The sequence below is a fragment of the Podarcis liolepis genome, assembly GCF_965112155.1.
Source record: "Podarcis liolepis genome assembly, contig: HAP1_SCAFFOLD_78, whole genome shotgun sequence".
Classification (NCBI taxonomy): Eukaryota; Metazoa; Chordata; class Lepidosauria; order Squamata; family Lacertidae; genus Podarcis; species Podarcis liolepis.
In genome coordinates, this window is record NW_028148822.1 from 141,791 (window position 1) to 157,708 (window position 15,918).

At 47.1% G+C, this 15,918-nt stretch overlaps 1 protein-coding gene across 2 annotated transcripts in view; it reads right to left on the bottom strand.

Annotated features, from left to right (window-relative positions):
- LOC310699028 (maestro heat-like repeat family member 5) overlaps positions 1–15,918 on the bottom strand; it is a 53,996-nt gene that overhangs the window by 20,456 nt on the left and 17,622 nt on the right. Inside the window, exons 3-11 of one of the 2 annotated variants that reach the window (XM_083520612.1) lie at positions 13,082–13,221; positions 10,501–10,617; positions 9,012–9,122; positions 6,447–6,587; positions 5,306–5,425; positions 4,537–4,610; positions 4,309–4,444; positions 3,481–3,576; positions 2,614–2,775 (exon numbers count right to left, since the gene is read on the bottom strand). In XM_083520612.1, coding sequence (XP_083376738.1) covers positions 2,614–2,775; positions 3,481–3,576; positions 4,309–4,444; positions 4,537–4,610; positions 5,306–5,425; positions 6,447–6,587; positions 9,012–9,122; positions 10,501–10,617; positions 13,082–13,221 — 1,097 coding nt within the window. The remainder of the gene's footprint in view (positions 1–2,613; positions 2,776–3,480; positions 3,577–4,308; positions 4,445–4,536; positions 4,611–5,305; positions 5,426–6,446; positions 6,588–9,011; positions 9,123–10,500; positions 10,618–13,081; positions 13,222–15,918) is intronic. The other variant, XM_083520613.1, reaches the window with a different exon arrangement.

Here is a 15,918-nt window from a genome sequence, read left to right on the forward strand (position 1 = left end):
ATGCCCCCACGTCGACTCCGGACGATCCATCAACCTCCCGTAGGAACGCAGTATCAGTCAATTAGCGACACAAGCCTCAGAAACAGCTTTCCACATTCCAAGGACTTGTGCACTACCTTTGCAGAGTTCGCACAATGAAAGATGCACTCAGGAGAGCATTATTTACAACTTTATTTAGCGTTGGTCAGAACAAAGAAAAAACATGACTGCTTGCCTGCGTGTTCAGGCACAGAGAGAGAAACAAAAGCTATGTACAAAACATAAACTTTCTGTGAGCCGGAAGTACGCAGACTGTGACTCAAACAACAGCCTGCTCCCTGTTTAAGGTGGAACAGAAATATCCTAACAACCCCCTATGAGAAGCTGTTTAAAAAACGCCCTAATCTGAAATACCTACGCATTTGGGATTCAGATGTAATTATGCATTATCCCGCTAAGCAGAAATTGGGTGAGCGTAGTGTTCAGGGGAAATTAATGGGCTACCAGCAGGGGGCGTACAGAATTTACATACCAGCAAGTGGCAAATTTCATATTACCAGAAGCATGATACAAACTGTAAATTGGAATGGCTGTTTTCCAAGATACTAACGGTATAAATGACACTGAGGAAGAAGAGGAAGTAGCAGCAGCAGCAGCAGCAGCAGGAAATGGTGCTTCTGAATTAATGGAACAAGACAAAAAGCCTGTTGAATCTGATAATTTGTTTGATGATTTAAAGTCATGGGCACCCGAGGGGAGGTTAGATTCTCTTGAGTTTTCTGACTGTGAGCTTAGCCTACAGGCACCTCTTCAGTCTGACAATGATGATTTACAACCTGAAACTAGTAGTTCACTTAGTCCCATTAAGTCTGAGGAGTCTGACTCTCCTTCCGGACTGAGACGTTCAGATAGAAAGAGACAGAAGCCACAACGTTTTGCAGATGAACATTTAAATACTGTGTATGCCAATAAGGTGGTTTTTGAGCCAAAAAGCTACAATGATGTTCAGAATTTACCTAAGCACCAAGTTGTAAATTGGTATAAAGCTATCAACTCTGAGATAGCTTCTTTAAAAGAGCATAACACCTGGTCTCTTTTACCACAAACCCCAGATATGAGAAAAAATAAAAAATTCCTTCCAGTAGCACCTTAAAGACCAACTAAGTTAGTTCTTGGTATGAGCTTTCGTGTGCATGCACACGAAAGCTCATACCAAGAACTAACTTAGTTGGTCTTTAAGGTGCTACTGGAAGGAATTTTTTATTTTGACTATGGCAGACCAACACGGCTACCTATCTACTACTGGAACCCAGATATGAGACTTATTGATTCAAAATGGGTTTAAGAAAATGCAAATGGGAAGGATACGCCTATGGTGTGTGGTTTCACCTTTACAGGTGAAGATAAGCCATTTCCTAACAAAACTTTGTATCGTTCTGCTATAGGCAAGCTAAATTTCATTCAAAGAATCTCAAGACCAGATATAACTTATGCCTTTCACTTTCTGGCAAAATTTGTGGAAAAGCCCACTACGCAATGTTTCTCTGCTCTTAAGAGAGTGGTAGTGTATCTTAAACATACCAAACATTATAGGTTGCAGTTTACATCATGTATTGACAAAGATTTTGAAATTTTCTGCGATGCATCTCATGCAGTGGAACAAAATAATTGCAGGGATGTGTCTGGTATGGTGTTTTGTTATAACGGTTGTGCATTTGAATGGAAGTCCCAGACACAAACCATTATTTGTCTCTCCACAACAGAGAGTGAATTATGTGCATGCGTTCAGGCCACTCATGATGTGGAATGGTATCTGCAAGTATTTGCAGACCTACAGATGAAAGTAACACTACCAGTAAGAGTTTACCTTGATTCCCAGAGCGGACTTGCTATCCTGTGTTCAGAGACCAATACGCAGCACACTAGAGTCTTAAGGTTACGTTTACAGTTTGTAAAGAAACTAATTGCTGATGAAATGATTGTATTTCAATATGTTCCAGGTGACAATCAAATTGCGGACATTTTTACTAAAGCACTTCCAAAGGTTACTCATGAAAGACATGTACAAAATATGCTTTATGATTTTGTTCCACAATGATGAACCGCAGGGGAAATGTTGAATGGTTTCTTTAAATGTAAAGGTTCATCATTGTTCCACCAGTTGTGTATGTCTTTCAGGGGCCAGAGCAAGGGCCAGAGCAAGATAACGAGACCCAGCTTTACAGCTGTGAAACACAGCAGGTGCTGAGTTGTATTGATTAAGGTGTGTCAGCATTTGGGTGTAGTATATAAGGAGCAGCACCTAGCTCTTCCGTTACCCTGGGGGATGGGTTGGTGGTTGGGTCTGGTTTGTTGTTGGTGTATTTAGGAGTTTTTGTTTTTGTTATTAAAACCTTGTTTAAGTTATTTTTGAGTCCCTTTTTAACGCATGGTCTCCCCAGCAAGCTCTCTGCAGTGCTACTATACTGCAAATAGCTAACACTGGCACCTCTCAGGTGGGCACTATTGCCATTATAAGAGAATGAGGGAGGTGAGTTCATGGTGAGTCCTGGCACCTCTTTTTCTAGAAAAATAGCACTGGCTGGCACCTTTCCCTGGGATGGCCATGCCATACAGCTTTCATCTAGTTCACACCTGAACTTTCCAACGCAATACGATTTGAAATTGCAGCATTAAGCCTTGGTCACTCACATCAAAGTCCAGATGCTCGGAGACATATTTCAGGAGTGCCTTGGTGGTCTTGACTGCTCTTTGCCGCTCACTGATTTTTGTGGAGTCAATCCAGCCTTTTGTGTGCTGCGAGAGAGAAATCATCGTCATCACATGGAAGGACAACCCTTAATCCAGGTTTGCAAATTCACAAAGCTTCATAGAGGGGACAAATTGCAAAAAGGGGTTGTTTTGTAAAGGAGAAAGTTTGCTGCAATTTGTTTATTATTATTATTAATAATAATAATAATAATAATAATACCCCACCTCTTTCCCAGACAGGGACTCGAGGCAGCTTACAAACAAAAGAAGAACAACTAAAGACACAGAAAAAAGAAGCCATTTAAAAAAAGCATTAGTAGAATTAGATATTAATTGGCTCTTGGGTTGCTTTTGTTTTATTATGCATTTTCTGTTCTGAGCATCCTTAGACCAAGCCCAGCCATTGATCCACAGGTAATGAGGACTGGCAGTTGGCCCTTTGGGCTTTCAGACAGAGAGCCTTTTCCCAGCCCCACCTGGAGATGCTGAGGACTGAACCGGGGACCTTGGGCATGCAAGACAGATGCTCTGTCCCGAGCCACGGCCCTTCCCCATACGCCATCAGCAGAGGACATATCTTGTGTGCCTTGCACAAGCATTGCTAGCAGAACAGAGGCCCACTTGACCATCAGCACCCACAACCAGTGAGTTGGCCACAGATGCCCCCCGTGCAATCATTTCAAGAGGGTCTGTCCTCCGGCATGGGAGCTGCTGCTTCCCCCTGCTCTGACACCTTGGGGGCTCCCTTACCACTAATATCTCCTGCAGCGTCTTCAGAGAGGGGGCCTCTGACAGCAAGCTGGTGAGCATGTTGAGCCAGATGTACACTGTTTCTTCATAACAGTCCTGGAAGGAGAGAAGCAAAAGCACTTAGAAGCTGAAGACCCCCATGGAAATCCCATATGCTCTGGAGCCTTCTAGTCCAAATTTGTAACAAAGCTTGTGCAGGGGTTCAAGCACGGCACACAAAGAGTCATAAACATCAAACGTTTCTTGATGTATGTAAGGTTACAGGTCATGCGATATAAAGATACAGGACTCCACACTGGGCTCAACTTCCTTGGGGTGTTCCAAGGCAGAGGGCCGCCTTGGTGGTGGGGCCCACCCCGTGGAACACCCTCCTATCAGATGTCAGAGAGATACATCATTATACTTCCGTCTGAAGACATCTGAAGGCAGCCCTGCATAGGGAAGTTTTAAATATTTGACGTCTGGCTGTGTTTTAATTTGTTGGAAGCCGCCCAGAGTGGCTAGAGTAACCCAGTCAGATGGGCAGCATATAAACAAACAAGCAAACAAATAAAATTAAATGCAGCGTAGGAGGGAGGCATGAGAGTCACAAAATGCAGGCATGCAGGAATCATACGTGGATGCATTCTAGCAAAGGTGAAATGTAATAAATATGGAAACATGATTAAAATCAAAAATATACACCCCAAGTCTCTGGCTGTTACATCATTGTGATGGGTCAAGTGTCTCAGGCAGCATTCTTTGCGGCTTACACGGCTCAGACTCTTTGCCCTCAAATCCTTTAACCTGGCAACCCCATTTTCCTCCAAAAGCAGAAGGTCCAGTCACCTGGCTCGGTGTTGCTTTGACCGAGCTCCCAGCTTTGATCTTCATAACCTGCAAGGATGGCAACTGGAAGACCTTATGCGTGGTTTTTTGTACCAGCTGAGAGCGGGTCAGAGGGTCCATCTGTGGTCTCAAGGCCCTGAGAAGAGAAAGAAGGGGAGAGGAAAGGATCAGCACCCAGCAGTCCATAAACCTGGTGAAGAAATATGTACTGTGCCCGGCCGTACTTACGTCAGGCGAATGATGTTTTCCATTGCCTCGTGCAGGTTGGTGATGGATGCCATTGGCTCCTGTTTGATAACCTCCTGTGGTGGGGAAGCACACAGCATGTCAGGGAACTGGAGGCGCCATCCCTGCCACCACCACACCAAGCCCTGAGGTGTGCTCTCTATCCAGCCCACTTGACAACTTCTTTGCAATTGGCAAGTGGGTCCTCCTAGAGGAGAAGAGTGGGCTTCCTGGATCTGGGAATAAGATCCCTTTTTCTCCTGGGCAGAGCTCTACCCCATAAGAACAGCATAAGATCAGCCTTCTGGACCAGGCCAAGGGCCTATCTAGTCCAGCATCCTCACAGCATTCTCACAGTGGCCAACCAGACGTCTGTGAGAAACCAGGGAGCAGACCATGAGCCCAAGAGCCCTCTCCCCGCCTGTGGCTTCCAGCAACTATATTCAGAAACATTGCTTCCTTCCTCTGTGGAGGTAGAACATAGCAATCATGGCTGGGAGCCATCGACAGCCCTCTCCTCCTGGGAGAACCTAGCCTCTTTTACTTAGGCGCTGGTGACAGCCTGCTGAGGTTGCCACAATGTAGGGCTGCCTTTCAAGAGGGTTTGGAAACTTGAGCTGGAGCAGAACGTGACCACCCAGAAATGGTTTGGGGCCAGATGGTCAGAACATGCAACCCAGAGCTAGACCTACACAGCTATTTTTAAGAAAAAACGCTCTGAAAAGAAACCCCAGGAGATTCCCCCTCTTTTTTTCTTTTTCTTTTTACTCACTATGATGCAGAAGGTGAGCTCCTCTTTGTGGGGGAAGGTGACATGTCCCACATTTGATTGCACAAGCGCCTTGGTTGTTAAAGTTGCTGCCTTCATAAAGCTCTTCTTCAAATCCTCGTTCTGAAAGGAGAAGGGATTTTATAAAATTGAGTTTGAATCAAAATCACAAGGAAACATAAAGCCACACTGACCCTAACCTTAATTCTAATCCTTACCCTAACACTAACCCAATCCAAAAATTAACCCAGAAATGGTCTTGTTAGATAGTTAAATTCATGTTGAATTGCTGTTTTAGGGTTTCTTTAAAAAAAGTCTGGAAAGAATTAATCCATTTTGCATTACTTTCTATGGGAAAGCGTGCCTTGGTTTGGAACGCTTTGGTTTCAGAATGGATTAAGTTTGAGAACCAAGGTACCACTGTAATGCCCCATCTGGTCCTAAGGGTGGAGCCAGTATACACCCCAGTCTACAACCCTTTGGTGGATGAAGCCAAAGACCCTGCCCTAGGGCACAGTCTGAAGGCATGTGGTGCAAGGACCTTGACGGAGCTCAGGAGGTCTGCTCAGTGCCTGGATGGTGACCACGGGGGAAATGGTTGCACACCTCCTGGAGTCGTATGACAGGAGAAAGGCAGGATATACTGTATTTTTTCGTGTATAAGACACCCCCTATTAGGGGGGACTCCAAATTAAGAAAATGGGGGGGAGGATTGCCCAGAGTTGCTGAGCTTTTGGAAGGGAGGATTACCCACAGTTGTTCAGCTATTTGGGGGGAGGGGATTCCAAAAATTGCTCACCCGCTGGACCTATGCTGCCACTCACACACGTCGCAAAACCCACCTATTGTCTGTCCCTCGCCGGCAGAAACCGCCAATCGCCTTCCCAATTTCTGCAGCGACAGCCAGTCAACACCACCCCTTGCCGCAGCCACCAATAACACGCACAATAGCCACTGACTATCTCCGGCTTGCAGCGGCAACCAAACCCATGTCCCCCCTATGCACTATCTGTGTATAAGATGACCCTCATTTTTAAACATCATTTTTTAATAATAATAAAAAACACCTTGTCTTATACACGGAAAAGTATGGTATAGCTGAGAGAACAAACAACAGGAGTCCGTGTGATAATCAGAGCCATACCTTCCTGCTGTTCTGGAATTGGAAGAGGAGCTCCTGTGTTAACTGGTCTATAAAAAGCGGGAGCTCATCCTGCCGTGCCCCAATTGCCATTTGCCCGCAGCAAAGGATGACGGTGATGCTGGCATTGGTCTCGCTAGTATTCTGGAGGGAAAGGATGGGGAAAGTGAGTTTGGGAACCTTAAGTGCAATTGGAGACAAATCACCATTTAGTTGGGACCTTTTAGCAGCAGGGAAAATATTAGTAGTCAGTAAGTTGTTGTGCGAAAGGTGGAGGGCACAAGGAGAAGGGGACAACAGATGACGAGATGGCTGGACAGTGTTCTCGAAGCGACCAGCATGAGTTTGACCAAACTGCGGGAGGCAGTGGAAGACAGGAGTGCCTGGCGTGCTCTGGTCCAGGGGGTCACGAAGAGTCGGACACCACTAAACGACTAAGCAACAACAAGAAGTTGTTGTGCAGACTTACAAATTTTGTATTTTTTTTTCCTCCAGGAAACTCAAACTGCTGGCAAGCCAGGGCTCCCCCATCCTATATATGTGCATCGGGTTCTTCCTGCCTAAATGTAGAGCCTGACATTTGACCCTATTGAATTTCATTTTGTTAGTTTGGGCCCAGTTCTCCAATCTGTTAAGGTTATCTTGAATCCCGATTCTGTCTTCTGTGGCATTGGCTACCCTTCCCAGTTTGGTGTCACCTGCATATTTGAGGAGCATCCGCTCAATTCCTTCATCCAAGTCATTTATTTTAAAAAAACGTGGAACAACAACGGGCCCAGGACAGAACCCTGTGACACCCCACTGGTCAATTTTTCCCCAGGATGACGAGGAACCATGAAGGTGTTCTCTTTGGGTTTGGTCAGTCAACCAGGGAGAAAGTGCAGGACAGTGTAGGGTAGGCTGACCACTGGTGCTCTTTTCCATGGGAGCTGCTTTTTTAAAATTAAAATGAACTGGGTGGATCTGCTCATCTTCTCCATAGTGAGGGTTGGGAAATTTCCTTGGTCATTTCCCAACTCACAGCAAAAATCCAGGGGTACCACACTCCTGGGTTTCATTTCTCTTGGATGGCAGAGCACAAGAGAGTTCAGGGCTGCGTTCAGGTGTAACAATAAACCAGAAGGCATCAACATAGGTTGGCCTCTAGCTCCCATCAGCCTCAGCCGGTATGGCCAGTGGTCAGGAGGGATGGGAGTTGCAGTCTGTAGCATCTGAAGGGCACCATTTTGGTTACCTCTGTGATAAACTATGGTTTATTATTGTGTGAATGAGCCTTGGACTCATCGGCTCCTGCTCCCTTCTCCTCTAGCACAGTTGCAAAAAGGAGACCAGAAGCTTGAGGGAAGTTAACTGAAAGTGGAAGGAAAAGGTTCTGATCCCCTTCCAGCTGGGTTGGAGAATTGGAGAGTTGGGGGCACATGACCCCAAGGCCCCCTCAGGTTATGGAACTGTTAGATCCGCACGCAGTTACTATGCCTTTGTAATAATTTGCTTAAATGACAAATATATGGAGGTGAACACAGAGAGTGACACTCAACTATGCTTTGCTTCAAGTAGACCTGTTGAAATGAATGGGCCTAACTTAGTCATCTTCATTAAATTCAATGGGTCTACTCTAGAACATAGTTGAATGGGGCCAGCAGGCACTCCTGTACGCAGAAGAACCCTTGCACGAGAGCAACTTGGGCAGCTCCCCTGCCCCGGGATGCAGCTGAAACCTCTCCCCTCTTTCTCTCTGCCTCTCCCAGCCTGCCGACTGCCTTCTCTCTTGGATTCTGCTCCCTCCCCTCAGTTGGAGAGGTGTCCCCTCTTCCAAACTCTAAGAGGTTCTTCATTCAAAGCTTTCTGACAGCAGAACACTCTCCCTTGGGAGGTTGTGGACTCTCCGTTGGAGGTTGGATGGCCATCTCTCAGGGATGCTTGAGCTGAGATTCCTGCATTGGAGGGGGTTGGACTAGATGACCCTTGGGGTCCCCCATTAGCTTCCACTATTGAAGAAATGCCAACCAACCATCTGACAACCAACCTAAAAACATGGGCCAGTGTACTTTTGTATTGCGTGTACTCTGGGGATGACCAATGGTTTCTAACGATTCCGTTTGACTGACTGACTGAGCCAAGGGATCAGATCAGATCAGATCTAGGATCTGGAGCCACAGAGACAGGACTGCTAGAGCCCACTTCAGAAGAATGACTGAGACATACCCACAGAGGAAGTTGTCTGGCTTCCATACTGAGAGGATGAGCAGATCTAATTGCCTTTTTGGAATGGTAAGGATCCCATCCCTTGAAAAAGAGCATATTTGGAAATGGGGCAGGATTTGTTCTTTTCCAACACAGCTCTGTTTTCCTAGATCAGAGGAACCCAGAGGCTGCTTCACATGCTTTGGTGTGGATGTAAATAGCTGCTAAGGATCCAATTTGCCAGGATCTTTGTCTAACCATTGGCCATGCTGTCAGGGGCTGATGGGAGTTCCAATTCAAAACACCCGGATGGGGAAGGGGCACCAGGCTGGGGATGGCTGACCTACACTCTTGCTATGCTCCTTCCTCACTTCACACCCTTACCTCAGACGTCTGAGTCTTCCTTGCAATGGCTGCGCGGCCAAAATCCCGCACTGCCATCAGCACCTGGGAAATATGGGTGCTTGAAGCCAGACCGATAGCCTCAGAAATTCCCTAGGGAGAATGAGGCACGTCAAACATGTCGTTTTCTTGATTGCAATTAGTAATAATAATAATAATAATAATAAATTTTATTTATATCCCACCCTCCCCAGCCAAAGCCGGGCTCAGGGCAGCTAACAACAATAAAATAGTACAACATTCTAAAAACATTTCATTATAAAAATTAATTAAAATCAATTAAAATGAAATTGATGGCAACCATTAAGCTAAGCTGATCATGAGGGATGGAGGATAAATGTGATTCTGTAAGCAGATTGCTGCAAAATGTGGGGAACCAAATTTAAGAGTGGGGAAATGAGACACTTAGAGAACCAATTTGAACAGATCCTTTCATCCCGGATAATAATAGGGGTGGTTTGAAGAACGATATTTCTGTGGATTCTGATGTGAACTGACCAGACCACACCTCCCAGACTCATGTGCAGCTTGAAATGCAAGGATGCCTTGCATTCTGACATTTTCGAATCTTGTGATACAGTTCTTGGCTTCATTAAACACCCAACTACATTAAAATGCATCATTTATACACTGGAAGTATTTGTAATCCACCCCTCACCCAAAGGCGCCAGAGCAGGAATATGCACCATCTAAACCAGGGTGCTCCAATTTCTCATACCAAGTGGGCCACAAGAGTAGTTCAGCACAGAACCTGTGGGCTGCACACTGACTTGTCATGTGGGAGAGGGGAGCAAGGCCAACGTTTGACACACACGCCCCGGCCTGCATGCTGCCTTCCCAAAGGTAGGCAGGTGAGGCGCTGGGTTTTGGGAAGGAGGCATGAGGCTCTGGTGGGACCTAGCGCCTTCCCACCTTCTTGCCAAAGGTGGGAAAGAGCTAACTGGGGACTCTAGGACCCTGACAGATCACACCTGCCTCCTTCCCCAAGCCCAGCACCTCCTTACCCAGCTTTGGGAAGGCGGTGCAAGGCCTACAGGTGTGTATGGGTGCCTCCAAGGTTGCTGAGGGCTGCCAAGAAAGGCATTGAGGGCCACTTGTTGGCTGCTCTGATCTAACCCAAAACTAAACAAATCTGCCCCAGATATGTTGAATGCTGAAAAGCTGTTCCTCCTGTAAGAGGCTTTGAGGGGGTGACTGGGTGGGCACGAGCAGAGACCAATCCAGAAATCAGGACAGAGGGCTGGTGGGGTCTGTGGGGTAATGTCAGGGACTGGCTGGATGAGTAAGAGTGGGGGACCCTGGATTGTGGTGGTGGGACACTGGGGAGCAGCCTGGGGAGGCGCTTGAAGCAGGAGGGTTCAGAAGGAGGAGGCTCTTCCAGGAAACTGCTGGAGGTGGAGAGTCTCCATGTGAGCGCAGTCCCAGTCCCGCTGGCTCTCCTCCCCCCCTGACATCCCACACATTCACTCACCTCTCTGTCTGCTTCCTCTTCGAGAGCCAACCTCAGGAGTAAGTGCAGGTACTGGTGGACTGTCTCTGCGCTCCTGGAATCCCGCAGCTTGAGTCCATAATATCTATAGAGGGCATTCTAAGGGTTGGGGAAGGTTTGGGTGAGTCACAGGGAGGAGACCCCACCAGCTACATCAACTGCTTTTGGAAAACCAAAGAATTTCAATTTTAGCGTCTGAAAATGTCGGGTAATACTAAATAATAATAATAGATTGCAAGTACTAGGCAATTGTTTTAATGATTTGTATGCAATTTTACACATCTTCTGAATTCCCAAGTCATGTTACAACTCTTTAAAGGTAAAGGTAAAGGGACCCCTGACAATTAAGTCCAGTCGCAAATGACTCTGGGCTTAAAGCTCATCTCGCTTTAAGGCCGAGGGAGCCGGCATTTGTCCGCTTCTGCAGACAGTTTTTCCAGGTCATGTGGCCAGCATGACTAAGCCGCTTCTGGCGAAACCAGAGCAGCACACGGAAATGCCGTTTACCTTCCAGCCGGAGCAGTACTGGCTTCGGCTGGGGAGGGATTGGATATAAATATATTATTATTATTATTATTATTATTATTATTATTATTATTATTATTATTTATTTATTTATTTACTTACTTACTTACTTGCACTATGTGCTTTTGAACTGCTAGGTGGGCAGGAGCTGGGACCGAACAACGGGAGCTCACCCCATCGCAGGGATTCGAACCGCCAACCTTCCGATCGGCAAGCCCAAGCGGCACAGTGGTTTAACCCACAGTGCCACCCGCGTCCCTATTACAACTCTTTAGTATTCCTCATTTGGGGAATTTGAAAGTTGACAAGTTCAGCATTGATTGCTCTTCCTCCACTGTTGGAGGCAGGAATGCTTCTGAATAAAGAAAAAAACATGCAACATTTCCTGGGGTCCAAGTCACCCCACCAAATCAAGTTCATGGATTGGTTCTTCTTCCGGTCTACAGATCCTGCACTGATCGTCTTCTCTGCTTCCCCAAGTTTGCCTGGTCCTCTTTTCAAGCCCCCCCAGACTGGCGGTTACCACTCCTTCTCACCAGCGGAAAGTCGTCTCCTGCATGTGCAAATAGGACCTTCCTCCAAGCTGGGCTCCCAATAGTTCAGGCCTAGGCAAACACAGCCCTCCAGCTGTTTGGGGACTCCAATGCCCATCACCCCTGACCTGCTGGTCCTGTTAGCTAGGGATGATGGGAGCTGTAGTCCCAAAACAGCTGGAGGGCCGAGTTTGCCTTTGTCTGTGATAGTTAATGGCAGTTCCCCTCAACTTGAACCCTTCTACATGCTCCCACCAGCCCCAGGCAGCATATGGTCCAGAACATTTAGAGGGCACCAGGTTGGGAAATCCTGGTTCATGCATCAGACCAGGGTGGATAAAAATCAATGACCCATTATTTTTTTAAATGGATTTCTTTGATTTAAATCACATTTTTTTAAAAAATTAAATTGGATTTCTAAAATAAAATGCTTTTAGAGGAAAAATCTTTCGGAATATATTTTTCTATTTAAGTTGCATTATAGTCCAAAGGCTATTCACTGGGAAGTAAGGATTTATTTTAAGTTTTTCATATATGCTAAAATTCAGTCTAAGATTTTTTTTTAAAAAAAATGTTTAACTACATCATGGATATATAAGCTATAATGTTATTGTTTTAGTTAAATAAATTGTTTAAATTCTTATTAAGGAAATGATTATTTTTCTCCTTCCAATAAGGTACAGCAGAAAAGTTGTCCAAATATACAATGGTACCTCAGGTTAAGAACTTAATTCGTTCCGGAGATCTGTTCTTAACCTGAAACTGTTCTTAACCTGAAGCACCACTGTTAGAGGTATCGGTTGGTTGCTTGAGAGCAATCAGGCAATATGGCTCAAGAGTCTGTTTTCAAGCTTTCTTCTTAGTGATCAAAACTTTTAGAATGCAGAGCACCTCTATTCCCTGTCTTGCTCATTCACGGGCAGAATCTGAGAGTGGGCGGCCCTTCAACCTTCCCCAGCAGAGTAATTTCTTGGCGCCCAGTCTGCGCCTCCCCTCTCTGCGCGGAAGCCTACTGCGCAAGGAAGGCTTGGGTAATGGGGGACCCCCCTCCTCCCCGCTTTGCTCAGGCAAGGTGTCCAGGCACCGCCTTGCCTCCTCCGACCCCTGCATCTCCTCTCCTTCCTCCGCTGAGGAAGTGCTGCTTCCCACGATCTTTGGGGGCTCTCTGTAATCCACTCGGCTTTTCCCCTCTCGCCCCTGAGCCGATGGCAGTTCTTAACCCGAGGTACTATTTCTGGGTTAGCGGAGTCTGTAACCTGAAGCGTATGTAACCTGAAGCGTCTGTACACAGTTAACTTATTATACCCCACAATAATTTCATAATTATCTGTCTATGCATTTCTAACAGTATAACCAAATCAGTAGTAAAAACTACTCTGGAAATTTATTATTCCCAAAATGAAACCTTCATCTGGTTGTAAATATTAAGATTATACAAGCAAGAATGTAAAAATATGTTTTAAATTGATTTGATTTCAATCAAATCCACCCTGCATCACACACACCTGGGGAGATGTCTGGAGGTGTTGGAGGATGGTATCCAAAATCTCCCTTTCATCCATCCTCTCCAAAACTTCTGGGATTGTTCTTCCTCCCAGCATTTTCTTACCCATCCACAGGAACTTGAAGTTTTCATCAGAGAGTTCTTCAGAAAGAAAGAGAGAGAGGGGTGAGTAAATGAGGCGGATGAGAGGGAAAGGTACCGTATTTTTCCATGTATAACACGCCCCCATATATAAGACGCTCCATATTTTTGGGCACTCAAAATTTAGAAATGGGGGCAGATTGCCAAGACTTGTTAAGCTTTTTGGGGGAGGGGTTGCCCAGAGTGGTTGAGCTTTATTTGGGGGGAGGGAGCAATTAATCAAATTGCACAGTTGCAGGCATCAACCACCAAGTCACCTATCGTCTGCCAGTCGACAACAGCCCTTTCCACAGCAAAGAAATCATGGCTGGGAATCTCCTCCTGGCAGCTACAACCAAGCGCCCGTCCCCCCTCAGCACTCCCCCTGTAGAAGTGGAGCCCCAATTTGACACTTGATTTGGGGGGTAAAAAACCTCGTCTTATACACGAGAAAAGACGGCAAGTTCTTTCTCAGGGGGCTTCTCGCCTGTTGCAATGAGCGGGTGCATGCCATATCTGAACAGGGATCATAGAACTGTAGCGTCTGAAGGGACCTGCGGGGTCACCTAGTCCAACCCCCAGCAATGCAGAAATGGGGCAGCCACCCGGAAGTCCCTGCTCCATGTTACACGCCTCATAACAAGGAGGGGTGGGGTGGGGGGGACTTGCACCCAGACATCAAGGAAACCAAGAGAGACCCCGGCATTGTATCATCATCATAATAATAATTTATTACTTATACCCCGCCCATCTGGCTGAGTTTCCCCAGCCACTCTGGGCGGCTCCCAATCAAGTATTAAAAACAATACAGCGTTAAATGTTAAAAACTTCCCTAAACAGGGCTGCCTTCAGATGTCTTTTAAAGATAGGATAGCTACTTATTTCCTGCACATCTGAAGGGAGGGTATTCCACAGGGTGGGCGCCACTACCAAGAAGGCCCTCTGTCTGGTTCCCTGTAACCTTACTTCTCGCAGTGAGGGAACCGCCAGAAGGCCCTCGGAGCTGGATCTCAGTGTCCATGCTGAACGATGGGAGTGGAGACGCTCCTTCAGGTATACAGGACCGAGGCTGTTTGGGGCTTTAACACTTTGAATCGTGCTCGGAAACGTACTGGGAGCCAATGCAGATCTCTCAGAACCAGTGTTATGTGGTCCCGGCGGCCGCTCCCAGTCACCAGCCTAGCTGCCACATTCTGGATTAATTGCAGTTTCTGGGTCACCGTCAAATGTAGCCCCATGTAGAGCGCATTGCAATAGTCCAAGCGGGAGATAACCAGAGCATGCACCACTCTAGTGAGACAGTCCGCAGGCAGGTAGGGTCTCAGCCTGCGTACCAGGTGGAGCTGGTAGACAGCTGCCCTGGATACAGAATTAACCTGCGCCTCCATGGACAGCTGTGAGTCCAAAGTGACTCCCAGGCTGTGCACCTGGACCTTCAGGGGCACAGCTACCCCATTCAGGACCAGGGAATCCCCTACACCCACCCGCACCCTGTCCCCCAAAAACAGGACTTGTCAGGATTCAACATCAATCTGTTAGCCACCATCCATCCTCCAACCACCTCCAGGCACTCACACAGGACCTTCACCGCCTTTACTGGTTCTGATTTAAAGGAGAGGTAGAGCTGGATATCATCGACATACTGATGAACACCCAGCCCAAACCCCCTGATGATCTCTCCCAGCGGCTTCATATAGATATTAAAAAGCATGGGGGAGAGGACAGAACCCTGAGGCACCCCACAAGTGAGAGCCCAGGGGTCTGAACACTCATCCCCCAACACCACTTTCTGGACACGGCCCAGGAGAAAGGAGCGGAACCACCGTATAACAGTGCCACCATCTCCCAGCCCCTCTAGACGGTCCAGAAGGATGTTATGGTCGATGGTGTCAAAGGCCGCTGAGAAATCCAGCAGAACTAGGAAACAGCTCTCACCTTTGTCCCTAGCCCACCGGAGATTTTCAACCAGCGCGACCAAGGCAGTTTCAGTCCCATGGTGAGGCCTGAATCCCGATTCGAAGGGACCCAAATGGTCTGCATCCTCCAGGCGTGCTTGGAGTTGTTTGGCAACCCACCCGCTCAATCACCTTGCCCAAGAATGGCAGATTTGAGACTGGGCGATAGTTGGCCAAATTGGCTGGGTCTAACGGTGTTTTTTTAAGAAGCGGTTTAATGACCGCCTCTTTCAGCGGGTCTGGGAAGGCTCCCTCACAGAGAGAAGCATTCAACCCCCCGCAGAGCCCATCGCCCAGCTCTTCCCGGCTCGCTTTTATCAGCCAGGATGGGCAAGATTCAAGGAGACAGGTGGTCGGTTTCACTTGTCCAAGCAGCCTGTCCACATCCTCGGAGGTAACAGATTGGAATTGATCCCATGTAACAGGACCAGACAGAACTCTAGTACTCTCCCGCCCTGGCCCTGCTCCCACGGTGGAGTCTACCTCCTTATGAATCTGAGCGACTTTATCTGCAAAAAAACTTTGCAAAAGCATTGCAGGAGATCTTGGGGTCCCTACCAGGCCCCGGTGACGGAGGTGGTTCCGATAGATTGCGAACCACCTGAAAAAGTCTCCTGCTGCTGTTTTCTGCAGATGCCGTCGCCATTGCCACTTGGTAGGCTCGACGTTGAGCTCTAGCCCGTGTCCAGTCTGATTCAGAGTGAGTTTTCCGCCATCAGTGCTCTAGCTGTCTCAACGATTGTTTCATCGCCCTCAGCTCTGG